This window comes from Prionailurus bengalensis, chromosome A2, assembly GCF_016509475.1.
Source record: "Prionailurus bengalensis isolate Pbe53 chromosome A2, Fcat_Pben_1.1_paternal_pri, whole genome shotgun sequence".
Taxonomy (NCBI): Eukaryota; Metazoa; Chordata; class Mammalia; order Carnivora; family Felidae; genus Prionailurus; species Prionailurus bengalensis.
The window spans coordinates 144,692,307-144,711,221 of record NC_057348.1 but is presented as its reverse complement, the minus strand read 5'-3'; the positions used below and the strand labels follow the sequence as shown (position 1 = coordinate 144,711,221).

The 18,915-nt window shown below is 58.0% G+C and overlaps 1 protein-coding gene and 3 long non-coding RNA genes across 12 annotated transcripts in view; 3 read left to right on the top strand and 1 right to left on the bottom strand.

The window, feature by feature from the left end:
• Positions 1 to 55: 55 nt before the first annotated feature.
• LOC122488242 lies at positions 56 to 7,433 on the top strand. Its single transcript, XR_006298589.1, has 3 exons — positions 56 to 189; positions 5,766 to 5,934; positions 7,321 to 7,433. It is a non-coding gene; the product is annotated as an uncharacterized LOC122488242 (long non-coding RNA).
• FLNC (filamin C) overlaps positions 4,230 to 18,915 on the bottom strand; it is a 27,361-nt gene continuing 12,675 nt past the window's right edge. For 2 of the 9 annotated variants that reach the window (XM_043589472.1, XM_043589470.1), the window contains 32 exons: positions 18,650 to 18,740; positions 18,391 to 18,560; positions 18,053 to 18,170; positions 17,701 to 17,963; positions 16,712 to 17,309; positions 15,881 to 16,054; positions 15,611 to 15,773; positions 15,170 to 15,330; positions 14,332 to 14,499; positions 14,129 to 14,252; positions 13,519 to 13,675; positions 13,254 to 13,443; positions 13,045 to 13,068; positions 12,675 to 12,922; positions 12,152 to 12,232; positions 11,751 to 11,850; positions 11,361 to 11,501; positions 10,963 to 11,091; positions 10,697 to 10,870; positions 9,908 to 10,069; positions 9,591 to 9,794; positions 9,015 to 9,167; positions 8,808 to 8,930; positions 8,452 to 8,694; positions 7,991 to 8,260; positions 7,753 to 7,890; positions 7,410 to 7,525; positions 6,695 to 6,827; positions 6,424 to 6,600; positions 6,055 to 6,273; positions 5,232 to 5,441; positions 4,230 to 5,107 (listed from right to left, as the gene is read on the bottom strand). In XM_043589472.1, the coding sequence (XP_043445407.1) occupies positions 4,920 to 5,107; positions 5,232 to 5,441; positions 6,055 to 6,273; positions 6,424 to 6,600; positions 6,695 to 6,827; positions 7,410 to 7,525; positions 7,753 to 7,890; positions 7,991 to 8,260; positions 8,452 to 8,694; positions 8,808 to 8,930; positions 9,015 to 9,167; positions 9,591 to 9,794; positions 9,908 to 10,069; positions 10,697 to 10,870; positions 10,963 to 11,091; positions 11,361 to 11,501; positions 11,751 to 11,850; positions 12,152 to 12,232; positions 12,675 to 12,922; positions 13,045 to 13,068; positions 13,254 to 13,443; positions 13,519 to 13,675; positions 14,129 to 14,252; positions 14,332 to 14,499; positions 15,170 to 15,330; positions 15,611 to 15,773; positions 15,881 to 16,054; positions 16,712 to 17,309; positions 17,701 to 17,963; positions 18,053 to 18,170; positions 18,391 to 18,560; positions 18,650 to 18,740 (5,610 nt within the window). In that variant the 3' untranslated portion in view covers positions 4,230 to 4,919. Of the gene's footprint in view, positions 5,108 to 5,231; positions 5,442 to 6,054; positions 6,274 to 6,423; positions 6,601 to 6,694; positions 6,828 to 7,409; positions 7,526 to 7,752; positions 7,891 to 7,990; positions 8,261 to 8,451; positions 8,695 to 8,807; positions 9,168 to 9,590; positions 9,795 to 9,907; positions 10,070 to 10,696; positions 10,871 to 10,962; positions 11,092 to 11,360; positions 11,502 to 11,750; positions 11,851 to 12,151; positions 12,233 to 12,674; positions 12,923 to 13,044; positions 13,069 to 13,253; positions 13,444 to 13,518; positions 13,676 to 14,128; positions 14,253 to 14,331; positions 14,500 to 15,169; positions 15,331 to 15,610; positions 15,774 to 15,880; positions 16,055 to 16,711; positions 17,310 to 17,700; positions 17,964 to 18,052; positions 18,171 to 18,390; positions 18,561 to 18,649; positions 18,741 to 18,915 lie in introns of all 9 variants that reach the window. The other 7 variants (XM_043589467.1, XM_043589466.1, XM_043589473.1 and 4 more) reach the window with 5 other exon arrangements.
• On the top strand, positions 13,419 to 14,795 carry LOC122488241. The gene is made up of 2 exons (XR_006298588.1): positions 13,419 to 13,531; positions 14,461 to 14,795. It is a non-coding gene; the product is annotated as an uncharacterized LOC122488241 (long non-coding RNA).
• The window catches only part of LOC122488243, a 7,770-nt gene continuing 4,119 nt past the window's right edge, over positions 15,265 to 18,915 (top strand). The window contains exon 1 of the long non-coding RNA XR_006298590.1: positions 15,265 to 15,367. This is a non-coding gene — a long non-coding RNA (uncharacterized LOC122488243). The remainder of the gene's footprint in view (positions 15,368 to 18,915) is intronic.

Below are 18,915 nucleotides of genomic sequence, written 5' to 3'. Positions count from 1 at the left end.
CCGTAAAGAGAGGCCGGAACCTGGGGACTACCAGTCCCAGAAGGACGTGCGGCACCACGGACTCACGCAGGCGCGTTCCATCGCTCGTTCAGTAAACCTGTTGAACCTAGCGCTGTTAGACCCTGAGACCTCAGAAGAAAACACGTAGTTTCTGTTCTCGAGGGTAGGGTCCGAGCCTGAACCGTGCACGTAAGTCTTTAACTATGGCACACAGTTAACGACCAGTACATATTTGTTTAGTAGATAAAAGATTGAACAAGTTAATGGTGACACTGACTAGGGAGGTAGGGTTTCAAGTGAACAGGCAGTTACAAAGCGGTTGGTTAATGCTAAAATATGAGAAGTACATGGAAGCATCCACTGAAGGCGTAACTAACCCACAGAGGGGTGGGGGAGGGGTGCTCAAAGAAGGTCGCCAGAAGGATGCTGGGGATAGAAATAAGGACAAGAGAGTGTTCTAGGTAAGAGGAACAGCATATGCAAAGGCTTAGCGACTAGAGAGCACGAGTGCCCTCAAGAAGAGTTAAAGAATCTGGAAGTTATCCTGAGGACAAATTATCCTGAAGCCACTGGAAGATGGTGTCCTGAGGCAGTTGTTCTAGAACTAGAGCTGTCCCGGTGCTGTGTGCAGAGGCAAGACTGCAGGAGGATACCACTGTGGTAAGAGATGATGGTGGCCAGAACTCAGGCTGTGATAATGGGAATGTGGAGATGGAGTCAAGAGATATTTATTTAGAGACAGAATGGGCAAAACTGGTTTTCAGGTTGGATGTGTTTGGGGAGTGAGAGACCCAGGTGACCCCTGGCTTTCTGGCCATTGCCACTGGGTGGATGGCAGTAACATTCGTGAGAGAGTAAGCTCTGTGAAATACAGACTGAAAGAGAAAGGTCCAGCTTTCCTCCTCCATTTTAACAAACAGGCATCCTGGTGTTCAGCATGTGGTTTGTGAGTTTAGAGTGCTTGGAACCTCCAGATGGTCTCATCTAGTGGTTATTTGTATGATTGGCTTGGGATTTGGGCACACCTGGTTTGAATCTTGGCCCCACTATGTAGAGGCATGATTTTTGGGTTTATCAGCAAAATTTTCAAGGCCTTGAGTTCTTCAGATAATAGCATGCCCACCTGATAGGGCTGTTGGGATTAAGTGAGATAGAGCCCTTAAATGTTCAGCACCCAGGGCCATACTGTGCTTGGGGAAGAGCAGCTGGCTGTCTGTAGACACACAGGCGGAAAGCAGCTGATGCTGAGGAGGCCAGCAGGCCATCTGGGAAAGTGCTCACATCTGGAGTTAGTGGGGAGGGAGGGCAGAGAATGAGGAAGGGTGGGTGTAGAACCACCCGATTTAGTGCCTGGCACAGAACTGGCCCACAATGGTCACAGATGGCAGGGTACTTAAGAGAATGCATCCTGCCTTTAGTGGTTATAACAGGTGAAGTGAGGAGCTGGGTACATTTATCATTCAACCAGCGTTTATCACGTGTGGCCCTGAAGAGGCTGAGGACGCAAGATAAAGTATGATTTCTGTTCTCAAGGAGCTCCCTGCAGGATGGAGGGGAGGGTGAAAAAAATATCACGGGGAGGAGGTCAGACATACAATAAAGAGAGGCCCTGGTGGGGCACCTGGGTGGCTCAGCCAGTTAAGTGTCTCACTCAAGTCGTGGTCTAAAGCCACGTGGGGTTAGAGCCCCATGTCAGGCTCTGCACTGGTGGTGCGGAGCCTGCTTAGGATTCTCTCTCTCTCTCCCCCTTTCTCTCTGCCCCTCCTGCATGCTCGTTCACTTGCTCTTTCGAAAGAAAGAAATTTAAAAAAAATAAAGAGGCCCTGGAGGGGCCTTAAGGGGGCAGGATTCAGAGCAAGGAGGAGGAAAGGAAAGAAGAAACTTGAAAAGGAGCAAGGAGGCACATAGGCTACCGAGTAGAGAGGCGAGGAGGGTAGTTCAGAGCTGGGCCACCACTGTGTGCTGAAATGTCCAGGACAGGTCTAGAGGTTAGGGATCAATTGAGTGAAATGCTTCTTTGCCCTGCTCTAGCTACTGAGTTACTCATTTGTCACACCTGTCTGTATTAGACCTTCCAGGGTCAGGGAGCCCAGGCTCCTGGGGAAGAGGGTCTGTAGACACAAGGTCACAGATCAGTGTGATAACACAGGCATAGATGTCCCACTGAGATGGTTTGGGAGCTGGGGGGCAGATCCAGGAGGGGCAGAGAGGGGGCCAGGAAGATGAGGAGAGTGGAGAGGCAAGGGTGTTGCCAGGCACTGGCCCGGACTGCCTCATGGGTGCCCAGGAAGCTAGAAGCTGTGAGAGTTTGAAGCGGAGGGTGTGGTGGAGAGAGGGCACACTGACTCAGGACTTCTTGCATGAACAGGTTGGGGAAGCTGGTGTGTGAATCTGGAGGCCTTAAAGGCCTTGGTAGAAGAGTAGATGTTACCCTGGAACAGGAGGGAGCTGTGGACTGGCCTCAAGCCAGAGAGGGGCAGATTCCTATAATGTGAGCCTCTCAGGCTGCAGTGTGCAGGGTGGGCCGGGATGGCTAAGGGGAGGGGCTGGCAGGCCAGTGAGACTAGTTAAGAGGCTAGTGGTCCAGGGAGATTAGTGGGCCAGGAAGGCTAAGTGACAAGGCTGTAGGGCCAGGAAGACTAGTTCAGAGGTTGGTGACCAGAAAGGCCAAGTGAAGTGACTTTTAGGCCAGGGAAGCTAGTAAAAGGCTGATGGGCCAGGGAAACTAGTTAAGCACTGGTGGAACAGGGAGACTAGTTAAGGGGCTGGTGGGCCAGGGAGGGTAAATGAACAGATTGCTTGGCCATGGAGACAAGTGAAGAATCTGGTGGACCTGGGGGGCCAGTTAAGAGGCCAGTGAATCAGGGAAGTTAAGTTTATTTATTTTTTTTTAAATTTTTTTTTTCCAACGTTTATTTATTTTTGGGACAGAGAGAGACAGAGCATGAACGGGGGAGGGGCAGAGAGAGAGGGAGACAGAATCAGAAACAGGCTCCAGGCTCCGAGCCATCAGCCCAGAGCCCGACGCAGGGCTCGAACTCCCGGACCGCGAGATCGTGACCTGGCTGAAGTCGGACGCTTAACCGACTGCGCCACCCAGGCGCCCCAGGGAAGTTAAGTTTAGAGGCTGGCAGAGCAGAGAGTCTAAGGGAAGAGGCTGTCGAGCCCAGAAGGCTAGTTCAGAGGTGGTAGCCAGGGAGGCCAAGAGAAGAGCCTGGTGGGTAAGTGAAGAGGCTGGTGGGATAGAGAGACTAGTTTAGATGCTGATGGGCCAAAAAGTCTAGTCTAAGAGCTGGTAGGACAGATACTAGTGAAGAGGCCAGTGGGCCATGGAGACTGGTTAAGAGGCTGATGGGTCAGGGAGACTAGTTCAGAGGTTTGCAGGCCAGGGAGGCTAGTGAAGATGCTGGTAGGCCAGGGAGAATAGTGACTATGCTGATGGGCCAAGAAGGCTAGTTACAAATAAGGTACTTGTGAGGGGGCTGGCAGTTAGGGAGACTAAGAGGCTGGTGGGCCAGGGAGGCTAAGGGAGGAGGCTGTGGGCCTGGGAGACCAGGTAAGAAGCTGGTGGCCGGGGAGGCTATGAGAAGAGGCTGGTGGGTCAGAGAGGAGGCTAAGGGAAGAGGCAGGGGCCCTCAAGACTTGTCAGTGGCCCGAGGGCCAGGGAGACTAGTTCAGAGGTTTGCAGGTGGGGGAGAACAGATAAGCTGGTGGACCAGGGAGACTAGTTAAGAGGCCAGGGGAGCTAACTAAAGAGGTGGTGGGCCTAGGAGATGAGTTCAGAGGTTTGTGGGCCAGGAAGGTAAGGAAAGAGATCAGGCTAGGGTGACTAGTTAGGGGCTGGTTTAGGTTGGGGTCCTGAGCAAGGTCCGAACTGCTGGTGGGGCCAGAGCAGGTCCAGATCTGACCCTGGACTTAGCTGGATTAAACGTTCCAGGGTTTGCATGGGATTCTGCCTGCCTGCTGGGTGAGGAACATTTCTGTTGGAGTCTGTGCTGTTTTAAGGACCTAGTTTGTTGAGAGTCTTTGAGGTCAGGCTAAAGGGAAGCCTGCCAGTAGTCATAGGGCAGTCTTCCAGAACACAGTGTTCACCTCCCTCTCCCACCCACCAGCTCTCTAGGAGTCTGAGAACCAGTCCTTGGTTCTTTCAGGTATTTCACCAAGATCCCAGGCCTTACCAAATACATGGTGGCCACCCATAGAAAGCACATGCACAAGAACAGCCAAGCCTCTGCGACAGGCCAAACTTTATTTGGAGTTTTCCACTTACGCGACTCCCAGCAGAGCCGCGTGACATGTGCAAAAGTCTCCCCAGAAAGCTGGGCCTCGCAGTGTGTAAAAAAGGCCCCCCATGGGGCAGAGCTGTGCAACCGTAAAAAAAAAAAGAGAGAGGGAGAAAGAAAGCAGTCCTCCAGGAAGCCTGGCTGGGGCAGATATAAATCGCTGTGGGCCAGGCCACGTGCCAGCGCTGCTGCTGGTTCTGGGTCTGTTTTCTCCTCCGATTGTGCTTTCTTTTCCAAGTCCTTAACACTCTGGGGTCGTGGCCACCAGAGGGGCCAGACACAGTCCTTAGCAGCAAGGTGGTCTGGCCGGCAGTGCGGTTTGAGGGGTGCCCTCTCTCACACACGCAGACACCCCCAAACACATGCTTCCCCACTGGCCTCAGCCCTCCCCCAGCCCACCTTTGTGTCACATTCACGGGAGGAACACTGCCCTGAGACAGACAAAGCCCTCCAACCCCTGGGGGCATGGCAGGGTGGGGAGGCTAGGCCGTTCACTTCACACCCCAGGGCAGGTGTTTGTGGTATCTGATTCTGTGCGTGTGCATCTAGGTGTGGTACGTATGTTTGTGTATGTGTGTGTGTGTGAGTGCATTGGCCGGAGGTGGGGGCTGAGGCTGGGGGAGGCACTTCAGGGATTCAGGGCACGTTGACTTTGAAGGGGCTTCCGGGAACACTTTCGTCGCCCCACTTGACAATGAGGATGTAGTCCCCTTTCTCCTTGACAGTGTAGGTGACATTGTAGACCCGGTTCCCCATGTGCTTCACGTACACCTCCTCACAGGGGGTCTTGGGCCCATGCACGCCCACCATCATCATGTTGGTGCCTGGAGGGGGAGACGGAAGGGGCTGACTCACACCAGGGGCCCACAGCCCCACGGTGCCCCCCACCTGCCATGTTCTTGTGCACTTGCCCACTCTAGGAAACCACCCTCTCCTCCCTTGGCATGCCTGCTTTGCTGCAGTCCACGGTGAAGGAGTTCTTCTGGCCCACAAAGGCCTGGGACAGCCCAGGGCCCCGTGTCACCACCTTGCTGGCATCCGAGGAGAACTTGGGGATGGAGCTGTAGCTGGAGCCACGGCTTGAGGAGGATTTGGTCACGGTCTCCACCAGAACTGTGGATGTTTCATGAAGGCTGTGGCCTCCAGACAGCCGGGGACCTGAGGGACAGCGTGGGGTAAACACAAGCTGGGTCAGAGGCCTGCCTTCCTGAGGCAGCAGGCCCTCAGCCAGCACCAACAGCCCTGTGGGCCACATCCCTTCCCCGCTGCGGCACCCAGAATTCCTAGTGAGCCCGGCCGTGCGCACAGCTAAGGCTCATCCTGAGACCCTGGGCCTCTGATGGCTCCAGCCCTGGCACGGTCTGGGAACTCAAGTCCCAGGGTTACGAGTCTTGCTTTAAAAAGGAACATATATCCAACTGATCCTTCACACTGCTTCCAAAAGGAAAGCTTGCTAAATGTTTACTGAGCTTTATGTTTTAGGAAACCAGAAACCTACGAAGAAAGTTAAGCTAAAGCTTGGGAGCCACTGCAGGGAAAAATTAATCACGTGACAGACAACAGTAAAGAAGAAGGACTTGATTTTCAAAAATGATTCTCCGTGGTTCCACAGAATGGTGTGCCGTGCAAGGTCAGGCCCACTTTATTCCTGGTACATTGTCCGTGGATTTTAGGTCAGACTATGACTGAATATGAATGGCTGCTGGAGTCATCCAAGCTGGGTTGGGCTGCAGGCTGGGCTGGAGGGATGTCCCCCACCCCGGGCACTCACCTGTGACTTTGGCCTTGAAGGGGCTGCCCACGATGTGCTGGGGGCCACCGTACTTGATGGCAATGAGGTAGTTGCCGGGAGCCATGGGAGTGTAAGTGACAACATGGCCCTCAGGACACTCCCGACAGTCCAGCTGCACCTTGGAGGGGCCATCGATGGTGACAGACAAGGCCCCCGAGCCCGCATTCAGGGTGTTGACAATGAACTCTGATGACACGCCTAGGGACCAGAGGTAGCAAGGCGGTAGGTTGGGCCCTAGGCTCCGAGAACAGACCTCTGCAAGGACTCAGCCCTCTGGGACAGGGCAGTACAGGACCAGAAGCTGAGTGCCCCAATATCGGACCCTCCTCCCTAGCCCCAGGCACTCACCAGTAGTGCCTCCCTCAAGTCCAGGACCATAAGCTGACACCAAGCCTGGGTCCCCAGCCTGGCTCTGTTCCCCAACGCGGATCTTGAAGGGACTGCCAGGGATGTGGGCACCGTTGAACTTGACATCAATGGAGTGGACGCCGTTCTCGTGGGGGATGAAGCGGATGGTGTGCTTGTCTGTGGGGCGGAGGATTGGTGAGTGAGCCTTTGTTCTTCCCCTCCCCGTCCCAGAAGGGCCTGGCATGGGTGGGCAAGGCCAGGGTCAGCTCACCGCTGTCCAGCTCAGAGACGTAGCACTCCTCCACCGCACCCGAGGGCGTGTGCACCCTTGCATCAATCACACCCCGAGCACCATTCAGCTGCACCGCAAAGGACGCCGGCTGGTTCACCTTGAGCCCTGTTTCCTGCAGAGGCCACAGCCAGTGCTCAGAATCCTGGGAGGGTCTGGAGCACTGCTGTCTGCAGCCTGACACTGATCCCAACCCCAGCCTGGCCCGGCTCAGGGAGGCTCTCACCAAGGCTCCCTTGGGAGGGGAGGGGGAGGCAGGAGCTGGGCCTATGGCCTTGGCATCTGCTAGGAGGTGGGCCCACTTGGCTGTGCTGGGCACAGTGGAGGATGACATGATGTATCCTGTCCTGACTAAAGAGATAAGATTCAAACACTATAAAGCAGGTCAATGCCCAGAGGCCCAGAGGAGGAAGGGTGCGGCCTAGACTGCCCTGGGGAGGCTCCCTGGAGGAGGTGAGTCACTGGGGAGGACTTGAAGAAACACAAGGAGGCCAATTGGGGGTGGGAGTGTGAGAAGATGATCCTGGGGTGAGGCATGGTGCCCCCTGCTATACAAATAAGAAAGATGGGAAAGAGGGAGAGACATCTGCCTGACTGTCTCTTCCAAGGTCACTGCTAAGCCCTGGACACATGGACCTGCCTTCACCTCCTGCCTATCTCTCAGGATGGCAGAGGGGCCCCACCCCATGGCACATACCTGGAGGCTGGTGACAGTGAGGCGGCGAGCATCATCTGAGAGGGAGGCCACAGGTACCACAAAAGGGCTATCTGGTATGTGTTCATCATTGAACTTGATGGAGACCTCATAGTCACCTGGGGACAGAAGGCTGGTCAGGACAGGCTCCTTGGGCCAGGGCTCAGGTCTGGAGACAGACTCGCACTCCCAGGGGCGTGGGGTAGAGGGAGATGGGGTAGAGAAAGAGCAGGGGCCCAGGTGAAGCGGGAGTTCTGTAGCCCATCTCTCTGCTCTGATCAGCGAGCAGAAACCCAGTCTGGAAGGTCAGGCAGGCCCAGCTCCCACCTCCATCATGGACACCCACCTGGTTCCTGGACAACATAGGAGACCCCACAGGAGCCATCTTTTCGGTCCTCAAATGAAATCTCCGCCTTGCTGGGACCCTCCACGGCAATAGACAGGCCTCCAGCACCAGCTTCTCGGGTCCAAATGCTGAATTCAGCTGGGGACAGGGAACCAGGGCGGAGGCAGTTCTTTAGCACGATTGCCCATCCAGCCAGCTGCCCTGCCCCCACCCCCTCTCCTGGACACCTGCCCCTCACCTGGCACACCGGCCACACCTCGCTCCAGTCCTGTGCCCCCAGCCCGCACTTTGTGGGCACCACCTTCACCCAGCGGCCCCACAGTGAACTGAAAGGGACTGCCAGGTACATGCTGGCCGCGGTACTTGACGGTGACTGTATGGGGCCCCATTTCCTGGGGCACAAAACGCACACTGTACGCGCTGTCTTCTCCCTCGACAATCTCTGCGGCTTCCATCTTGCCCGATGGGCTGGTCACCTGTGCAGTCATGTCCTGGGAACTGGCCTCCCCTGCAGGAGGTGGGATGGTTAGGCTGACGCTGGGGCTGCCCCCCGCCTTGGACCTTCCCTCCCTCCCTCAGTAAGACCCCTCCCCTTCCCAGAACACCCTGGCCAGTTGCCCGTGCCCTCCCCATCCTGTCCCAGGGGACAGAAGGCCCAGCCTCCCTGTGAGGACCCTGGCCCAGCACGGCCCTGCTTACCCTCCTGCTGCCGGGTGATGCTGCCAAAGGAGCCCAGGCGCTCCCGGCCCAAGAAGTCCCCGAAGACCGCGGGGAAGGGGTCTCCACCAACCTGGGTGGACTCCTCTACCCGCACCTCACGCTTGGTCTCTCCGCCGCGCGTCTTGCTGATCTCCGTGCGTTCTGTGCGGGTGTATGTGTGGCTGCTGCGTGTGAAGGTGCGCGTCAGGCGCTCCTGGGCAGACACCATCTGGAACCAGTTCCCTGTGGGGCACAGAGCAGTGGAGGTGAGTGTGCCGGAAGGACGGGGCCCCGTGGGGTAGGCTCTGGGCCCGCTGCCCTCCCCCGAGCCCTGCCAGGCTCTTCCTGGCTCCTACCTGGGATCTTGAGATTGAGGTCACAGGTGCTGCCAATGGTGGCAATGGAAGGTGCCTGTCTCCGCCGCGTGATGCTTTCCTTCATGCGACCCTCACCGGTAACCTTCACAGTGAACGGGCTTCCTGGAGGGGGAGAGGCGGGGGGAGCGGATGGCTCAGACACCGGCCTCCCGGCCTCTCCCTGCCCAGCTGTGGCCCAAAGCTTACCAGGCACGTGCTTGTCAGCAAATTTGATGTTGATGATGTAGGTGCCAGGCTCAGTGGGGCAGTAGGTGACTTTGCATGTGCCATCTTCCATGTCCTCACAGTTGATGTCCACCTTGCTAGGGCCTTCAATACTCAACCCCAGGCCCCCGTAACCTGGTAGGAAGCAAAGGACACGTGTCCCTCAGGCCCTGCCACCCTGCTCTTCCCGCCCCCCCCCCCCACTACAGGCTCTGTCTGGACCAGGCACCCAGCATGTATAACCACCAATGAAAGCTGGCTCTGTGGGAGGAGGGGTAAGCCAGACACTGAACCAGACAGTCTGGGATGGGCAGTATGGAAAATTCCCCCAGGTGGGCCTCTTGGGTTCCAGTGAGTGAGGGACAGTCAGAAACTTAAGAGAGCTGAACTTTCTCTTAACATTTAAGAGGAATGACCCGGAACATGTACTTTCCCTCAAATGGACCCCAGAACGGGAAGTCCAGGGAGGAGGCGATGACTAAGGGCTGCTGGGCAGGAAAGTTCAAGTCCTTGTTGGAAGCACCAGCCAAAACAAGGGGTTTCTGGGGCGAGAAGCACCTGCGTTGCGCGTGTCCACGATGAACTCCGCCACCTGGAAGGTGTGTCCCTCGGACAGGCCCTTGCCCCAGACCCGCACCTTGCTGGCATCTCCGATCTCAGATGGCCCCACCAGGATCTTGAAGGGGCTGTTGGTGACATGCTTGCCACTTTTGCGCACGCTTACCACGTGCTCCCCAACCTCCTTCGGGGTGAAGGAGATGCCTATGGAAAGGGGGGTGGTCAGGCACAGTGCCCAAGGCCTGGCAGAGCACCCCTTCCCAGCTCCTTTCAGGTCTTCCTCTTCCTGAGGCCCCTCCCCACAGCCCCACACTCACCAATGTGCCTGTTGGGCAGGCGCTTCAATAGGCAGGGCTCCTCGTTGCCTGAGGGGGCGCGGATGCTGGCAGTCAGCAGGCTCAGGTCACTCTCCGTGATCTTCAGTGACACATCCGTGGAGGTGCCCACATTGAGCTGTGATGTCCTCATCGAGTCATCGCCTGGTGGGGGAGTTTGACATGTCAGGCGGTTAGGACTCCAGGTAGCGTGTTCTCATGGGGCTCAGGAGACCTCCTGGCAGACCCCGCTGGACTCCACAGACCTGCCCACCCAAGGGGCAGAGAGGCCGAAGGCCCAGGAGAGCCTGGTTTTCATTCACGTGTTAGCTGCCAAAGCTTCCAGACGGGCCCCCTACCCCAGCTGCCTTGTGGATGCCTCCGGCCCAAATGGGATAAATCCCTAATCTGTGTATTTTAATCGCAAGTCACACAGTTTCATGGAACCAAAACACTAGACCACTCGGCACGGATCCCTTACTTGCTATGTGGCTCTGAATAAGTTGCTTAGCCTCTCTGGGCCTACCAATCTATCAAGGAGGTTTATCAGTATCCTAACTTCATTAAGAGTTACTCCAAACACTGAGATGATGTATTTCAAAGCCTGAGGGGTGGATATTTCTCACCTGCTACAGGGAATGGAATGTTCCTGATATTTGTAGAAAAATGCCCTCTTCCACCCAGAGGGGCCCCTACGCTAACAACCCTTGATTACTTGAACACACTGGTCTTGCACATCCATCGTGTGCTGGGGGCGTATTCTGGAGGCCTGTGTGCCTACTTCCACCTCACCTGTGATCTTGGCCGTGAAGGGGCTTCCCGGGATGTGCTTGTCATCAAAGCGCACGATGATGCTGTAGTCTCCAGGCGCTGTGGGTAAGTAGGATACGGTGCAGGTGCCATCCTTGTTGTCCTTGCAGGTGATCTCTGCCTTGGATGGGCCCTCCACAGCCAGGGACAGGCCCCCTGTAGGGGGAGGTGGGGCTGAGATCAGAGGTCCTGCCCTCATCCCTGCATCTGGCCTCCTACTCCAGCCCTCTGCCTACAGCTCCCCTCACCTTCCCCGGCATCCTTGGTGACAATGGTGAAGGTGGCCGGCTTGTTGACCATGCCATGGCTCAGGCCTGGCCCATAAGCACTCACGTGGCGGCTATTGATGGCATCCACATAAAACTGCAGGGGGCTTCCTGAAGGAAACAGAGAAAGGGGACTGGGTCAGTAGTGAAGACGGGAGCTGCTTGAGCCCAGCACGGTCCCAAGTGCCTTCCTGTGGCTTCCCTGTCTGCTGTGGGGGTCTGTCTGATGGAAGCCTGCCTCCCACCAAGACACCAGCCTCCCCAGGGCCTGGGGGTGTGTGCTGTGTCTGCACACAGCAGGTGCAGAGTGAATATTTGTCAGAAGAAGGCAGGCAAGAATCAAGTCACTGTGGGTTCCTCTCAGCCTGGCCCCAACTTACCAGGGATGTGGTTGCCGTCATACTTGATCCCCATCTGGTGCAGGCCTTTCTCGGTGGGTGCGTACCTCACCGTGATGGTTCCGTCCTTATTGTCGGTGATGTTGGGCCGGGCTGTTTTCCCAGAGGGCATCCGTACCTCCCCTGCCAGGGAACACAGTTATGTAGGGGACCCTGTTTATCCTACCACAGCCCACCCTTTCCCTGCTGTCCCAGGCACCATGAGGTAGCCTGGAGCAGTGAGATGAAGCCCGAACTGGGACACGGAAGGCTCAAGTCTGAATTGCAGCCCTGCCCAACTTGCTGTGTAACCCTGGGTAGCTCACTTCCCCCCTCTGGCCTGGAAGAAGTCCCCACTCTGAGCTCTCCTGCCTTGGGGCCCCCGGACAGTACCTGTGAGTTCCCCTTTCTGCACGGTGAAGGGAATGACCAGGTTGAAGGGCCTAAGCATGGACTCCATTGGCTCTACAGGCACCACTGGCTCCTCTGTGGCCTGGGGCAGGGGAGAGGAACAGTCATTGGCTGGGGAAGGCCTGGGGAGCTTGGCCTGAGTCACAATTGAAGTCAGAGATAGGAAAGAACAAGATGGTTAATGGTGAAACCAGAGTGGCAGGAGAGGTGTGTCAGCTGCAAGAGAAGAGGTGCCGTGCTCAGCTCAGGGATGTGTCTGCCCAGCCTGACTCCCACCTGCTCCCCAAGATGGCCCCCAGACCATGCCCCAACCCTGGCCACTGAGGATCAGAAGGAAGAAATGAAGGAGCAGGAGGAGGGTGATGTGTGGGAGGCGGCAGTACCCAGTGTGTGGGGTAGGGGCCGGGCCGGTGCGGCTGCAGCACATCGGGAGGCTCCTCCACGTGGGGCATGGGGTCACACGCCTGGGAGACAAGGCACGGGAGAGCATGGCTTGTTACCCGGTAGGTCAGTTCATGCCAGCTCGAGTGAGAGCGGACTCAGAGAATGGCCCAGAGATCTGAAATCTCAGGCTGCCCATGAGGCAGTATGAATAATTTGAGTGCTTTACCCTCTAGAGGGCTTCATCGTCCTGCAGGGCCACCTTGGGGGTATGTATAGGGACAGTGGGCCTGAGGATCAGAGAAGAACATGGCAAGTTCCTCCAGAGAGAGCCGACCAACCACTGGAGGGGCCAGAAAACGGGCTGTGCTCAACTCCCAAGTTGGGAGGCTGTGGGAAATCAATGGCTTGACTCTGGAACACTCTGGGCCCAGAATCTATCAGGTGTGCGGACAGGTTCGTGATTCCTTGCTGCTGCTAAGAGGGCCCATCTCCCCAGCCAGTGTCCAGGGCCTTGGAACTTACCAGCACGTGGAAGGGGCTGTTGGGGATGTGCTCGCCTCCAAAGCGGATGGTGATGACGTACTTGCCCGGCTCGGGCGCTGTATAGTAGATGTCAAAGGTACCATCGTGGTTCTCAACCACATCCACGTCGAGCTCCGCCCCATCCGGAGTGGATACCGTGCACGTCACCTTCCCCTTGCCTGCCGCCTTGGCGTCCACCGTGATCACTGTCTCCTCCCCGATCTGGATGCGGGGTCCCAAGCAGGCACCTGCCACCCAGAAGAGCCAAGCCAGGTTGAAGGTCTGTGGGGGCTGTGCTCAGTCCCTCTCCATTCCCAGCTGCCCCTGCCACCTCAGCCCACAGTGAGAAGAGAAGAAAAAGGGCACTCACCCAGGCCATGGCCTCCAATGGACACTGGAAACAGAGAAGAGTGTGAGGCCACGTAGCTGGTGAGAGGGGGTGGGGGGGTGGGGGCAGGGGAGGTGGGAGAGGTGGGCTCTCTGACCAGCAGTCCCCTGGGGACTGGGCTAGGGACCTGGAAGAGCAATGAGGGGTGCTCGATGGTGAGCAGGGGCAGAGGACATGGGGTGGGTGCCTACCTGTGACAAGACACTTGCTGGCATCCCCAGTGGGCAGGGCGTGGATGCGGAAGGGCGAGTAGGGGATCTCGTCGCCGCCATACTTGATGGTGATGGTGTACCGGCCACTCATGTCTGGCAGGTAGGACACAGTGTACGTGCCATCCCCGTTGTCTCGGATGTTGGCTTTCTTGGGCTTTCCCTCCGGGTCCTGGGGGAGAAGCAGAGGTCAAGGCCTGCCTGTACCCAAACCCTGACCGGGGAAGTGTACTACACATGGACTCACCAGGATCTGGACGGTGAGCAAACCCTCACCGGCATCCCGGGCATCGATGGTGAACTCCACGGGCAGGCTGGCAGGGATGCCAGAGGCGTTGAGGCCGGGGCCGCTGGCCCGCACCTTGCTGGCATCATGGGCAGGAAGCACCTTGATCTTGAAAGGGCTTGAGGGACAGAAAGGATGGACAGTTGGCCGGGGGTCTGGGGGGAGGACTCTGGGGCGGGGAGGAGGGGGCAGACCACATCCTGAGTTTTGTGGGAGGATTACTCCAGGGTACCCGTGACAGACCCTAAGAATTCCTGCATTCCCAGTGAAGATGCTGTGGTCGGTTTAAAGAAGAGGGTGCAGGAGGCCGCCTTCTCCCAAGGCACTCATTTTGTAGCTACGTGGTGGGAAAGCCCGGCCCAAGGAGAGCCCCTGGGGCTGTGCTGCCTGTGTGGTGACAGGCAGGGAGCCCCAAGGAAGAGCAGCGGGGGTGGCTGAGCCGGAGACCGGATGAGGCCAAAACGGTGGGGAGAGGGCACCCCCAGGGCCCTGCCAGTGGCCGGCAGGTGTGGCCCCAGTGGGAGCGCCCCAGCGCTCAGCCACAGCATGGGAGCCCAAGAGTGCTTCTCACCTGCGTGGTACCTCCTGGTCGGCATACTTGACGGCTACCGTGTAGGGCCCATCGGTGGCTGGGGTGTAGTGGACGGTGTGGGTGCCATCTCCCTTGTCACGCACCTCTACAGGCTCGGCTACACCTGAGCAAGGGGGGAGGGTCAGCAAAGCCTCCTGGTGCCCCGCCCCGCCTCCTTCCACCCTGCCCCAGACATTCGGTACCTGTGGGGCCCAGCACGGCCACTTGCAGTGGGGCCCGGCCGGCTTGGCTGCAGTCCACCGTGAAGGTCTGGGGTACCCGGGCCCTGACACCGGCCCCCAGCCCCGGCCCTGAGCACTTCACCTTCCCAGGGTCCACCACATCCTTCACCGGCACCCGGAACGGGCTCCCTGCAAGGAGAAGGACATCAGCCCCTACCCACCTGCCCAGAAAGGTCTCTGACGCCGAGGAGGCAGGGGAGAGGTCTTCCCTGCCTTCCCTGCCTCTGAAATACCCTCAGAGAGGCCAGACCAACATGTACAAATGTTTAGGAACTTGCTCATAAACGGGGACAAATAAACTTGGCTGCAGACTAAGGTGGGGCAAACCTTATTATGTGCTGGGCCACAGGCCTGGAAGAAGACCTTCTTAAATTAATAAAATGCTAAAAATGGATTATTTTAAAAATAAAATGCACTTTTGACCACGAAGTTAGAAAAGTTACGGTGGAAAAAAAAAATGTCCAATTTCAGCATGCCTAAGCTCTGCAATAACAGAAGACATGACCTGCCCAAGCAGCTCAGCCCTGTTCTTTGCAGACATCGCGAGAAGGCACGAGAGAGAGGCTCTCCTCTGCTGGCGAGAGTGGCCTGGACTGTGCCTGAGTGACTGAACCCGTGAGGTCTGGCACTCCAGGCAAAGGGCCGGGACGCCAGCCCTGGGCCTGTGGGAATGAACCGACGGGTTGTCCCATCAGCGACAATCACTGCCCTGCCTCTTGGCCACGGCCTCAGCAGCCACGCGTTGTCACTGATGCCTTCCCTGCACAACCCTCCCCCGCCACCCACTCTCTCTGCACACCTGGGATGGGCCGCCCCCCAAAGGTGATGTTGACGTCGTAGTCTCCAGCGGTGAAAGGGATGTACTCCACGGTACAGCTACCATCTTTGTTGTCCTTGCAGGACATCTTGGCTTCTGAGGGGCCCTCGATGGCTAGGCCGAGGCCTCCGGTGCCAGCTCCCCTGCAAGGCAACACCCTTCTCAGCTCTGCTAGGAACGGTGAGTAGGGAGAGGGCAGAGCCGCTGAAGGGGGTGGGTGGAGGACAGAGGGCAGGCTGCCAGGTGCCCAGCTGAGGAGGGACAAAGGGGCTGATCTTGAAACACCAGGGGAGGTAGGCTCCTGGGTCACCCTGGAGAGGGGGTGGGATGAGGTGCACACCGGAAGGACAAGGGAGAAGGGTGAGTAGCTGGGATCAGGGTGGCTACAGCATCGGTGTCCAGATTAGGAAAGGGGGAGGATACCTGGTCTCCACAGTGAAGTGGTTGGCCTTGTTGACCAAGCCGCTCTCCAGGCCAGGCCCAAAGGCCCTCACGCGGGTGGGGTCACAGCCCTCGGTCACGCCCACTCGGAAGGGGCTCTTGGGCACAGCTACGTCATCATACAGGACCTCCACCAGATGCACGCCTGGAAGCCAGCCACACAGGGCGATCAGGGCGTGCGCAGCCCCTAGCGACCCATCCGCACTGAGAGTCATCGGTTCCCCACCGTCCCCGCTCGGCCCAGGTCCTCACCCTCTTCATAGGCTGTGTACTGCACTCGGTAGGTGCCGTCCCCGTTGTCTGTCACATAGGTGTCCGTCTTAGCACCCGAGGGGTTGAGCACACGAGCTGTCACGTGGTTCCCACCTGTGGCTGTTAGGGATCTTGCGTCCACAGTGAACTCAGTGGTCACCTCACGCAGGACACCTGGGTCCCAGGAAAGCAGTACTCCGTGTGAGTCAAGGGCAGCCTCACATGGTCGCTCATGCCTCCACCCTCCCCAGCTTTCAGGCTCTTGCTCTTATCCGCTACTTCCCAGCCTGAGCCCAGCCACCCTCTGCACCGCCCCCCCCCCCCCGTGTGCTCCAGGCCCCTGCTTCGCTCCCATCACCACCGTGTGATATTCTGTTCATGTCAGGCACCCCACCAGGCTGTGGGCCCTTCAAGGGTGGGTCTGGGTCTTCTGTCTCCCTTGACCTTCCACTCTCATGCCTCGCCAGGGGCTGGCCTCCAACAGGTGGCCACTCACACTCACTGAACTGGGCTGAACTATCTCCTGACCTTCTACCCAAAGCTTTCCCACTCTATTCTCTACACTGGGGTCCTTAGCTTTCTCAGATCAGGCACCTGATCTGAAAGCTGGGATCTCCCCGGAAAGACGCACATAGGCAGACACAGTTTTGCCACGTGAGCAGAGGCAAAGCTCCATGCCCAGCCTCTGGTCCTTGGCTCCTTCTCTGGGGTACCTGAGTCCTAAGGACCCTCCTTTTACCTCCGCCTTGGCCCTCCCTGAGCCCTCAGCCCTGCTCCCTCCCTCCTGCTGATGTCCAGGGCTCCCTGACCAGCTCCACTTCTCTCACTCACCGTGAGGCTCCACCCCGGGCCCTGAGACCTTGACTCCACTGGTGTCGACAGCAGGCTGCACGTGGACGCGGGTAGGGAATTTGGGGACAGGGTGCCCGCCATACTTGATGGTAATTGTGTAGGTGCCAGGAAAGGCGGGGCTGTAGGTGATGTGGTAGGTGCCGTCGGCATTGTTGTGGATCAGCACCTCGGCCTTGACACCGGCGTCCGACAGGATCTCGATGGTCAGCTCAGCCTCGCCAGCCTCCGAGCAGTCCACTGTGAAGGTGGCCGCCTCGCCAGCCTTGCCACGCTCCAGGCCCGGCCCACTGGCCCGCACCTTGCTCGGGTCGAACACGGGCCGGATGGTGGCCTTGAAGGGTGAGCCAGGGATGTGGGCTTCGGCAAACAGGATGTTGATGGTGTACTCGCCAGGCTCCGTGGGCAGGTAGCTGACAGCACATGAGCCATCACCGTTGTCCTGGCACTCAATCTTGGCCTCACAGGGGCCCTCCACAGTCAGCCCCAGGCCGCCCGTGCCAGCCCCCTTGGTGTCAATGGAGAACGGTGCCGGGGTGCCTACCAGGCCGCCCTTGAGACCAGGCCCATAAGCACAAACCTAGGGAGAGGAGCAGGTATATAGTCTCCTTACATCCGGCCTCTCCTGTGCCTGGTCTTCGTGGCTCCCCACCCAGCTAAGCACCTTTAACTGTAGCAGCTATGACAGGCTGAGTCCTTACAACAATTCTAGATGAGGGAATGGAGGCTGACAGATTAAATAGTTTGTCTCGGTTAGTGAAGCTGGAGCCCAAGCCCGGTGTGATCAAAGGCCACACTCTTCATAACTAGGCTGTTTCAAAGGCAGGTCCTGAGATGGAGGGATCACCGTGGCCTTGGACCCAGGGCTGTAGTCATTCCAGGTACACGGGCCCTCTTGCCTCCGTGACTTATTCATTTTCCCTATAAACCCTCAAATCCCAGCTGCCTTCAACTCCTATCTCCTTACTTACCTTGGAGGGATCAGGGGGCAGGACACCCTCCACAGCAAAGGGGCTACCGGGCACTGGGTGACCGTCGTAGGTGATGTCCACCTTGTAGGGTCCCTCCTCAGGGGGCATGTAGCGCACGGCCTGGGTTTCAGCTCCGCCCCCAGGCTCCAGCTTGCAAGGGATGGGGCGACGGGAGGGTGAAGTCATCCGCACATCCAGCTGCCCTTGACCGCCAGCCCCACGTGTGTTCACAGAGAAGGCCTGTTCTTGCCCCACAGCCACCTCTGCGGAGAGGTCAAGGGGCACAGTGAACAGAGACTCCGGCCCACCCCACAGCACTTCTCCCTTCCAGGGCGGCTCCTGCCCCACTTACTGCTGTTCAGGCCTTGAACTTTGACTTTGCTGAGGTCCAGTGGGGGTGCCACATTCACCACAAAGGGGCTCTTGGGGACAGGGTCCCCACCGTAGGTCACCGTCACTGCCATGTTGCCCTATCGGGTACAAGAAGAGGTTAGAACTGGGTGGCTTAGACACGGCCTGGCAACATGCCCTTGGCCGATGTGGACCTCGGGCTCAGAGTGGCACAGCCAGAGAGGATAGGTGCCAGGAAAGGGCCAAGACGACCCAGAAGTGGTCCTAGGAGACCGGCGGAAGGAGATGCAGGACCCTCGTCAACCAGGATGGGTGGGGTGGGGAGGAAGCGGGACACACCTGCTGGACGGCCGTGTACTTGACGGTGTAGGAGTAGTCATGGTTGTCGATGATTTCAAAGTCCCGCACGGCCTCACCCTTGGCAGCCCCAGCAAAGTGCACGTCCAGCTTGGCCTTGCCGGCTCCCTTGGTCAGCACCGTGAAGTGAGTGGGCTTCCCGACTTCCACACCTGGGGAGCCCACCCCAAGACAGCGGTGAGGGCCTGGTGGACACCTAGCATCGATCCCAGCCCAGCCCAGCCCCCGCCCAAACGCCTACCCGTGCGGTTCAGCCCAGGGCCCTCAGCCTTGACTTTGCTGGCATCGTGGGATGGGTCCACCTTAATGTGGAAGGGGCTGGCAGGGATCTCCTGGGCGGAAAAAAAAGATCTGGTCAGGGTAGGCAAAGGTGGCTTCTGAAACAGCCCCTTTGTTCCTTCTGAGGCCCACCGCCCGCACACAGAAAGTGCTCTGTCGATGGCTGCGCAACTGTCCCCAAAGGACAGGATATGAAGCTGCGGCTTAGGCTTGGAGGCTGCAGGCCAC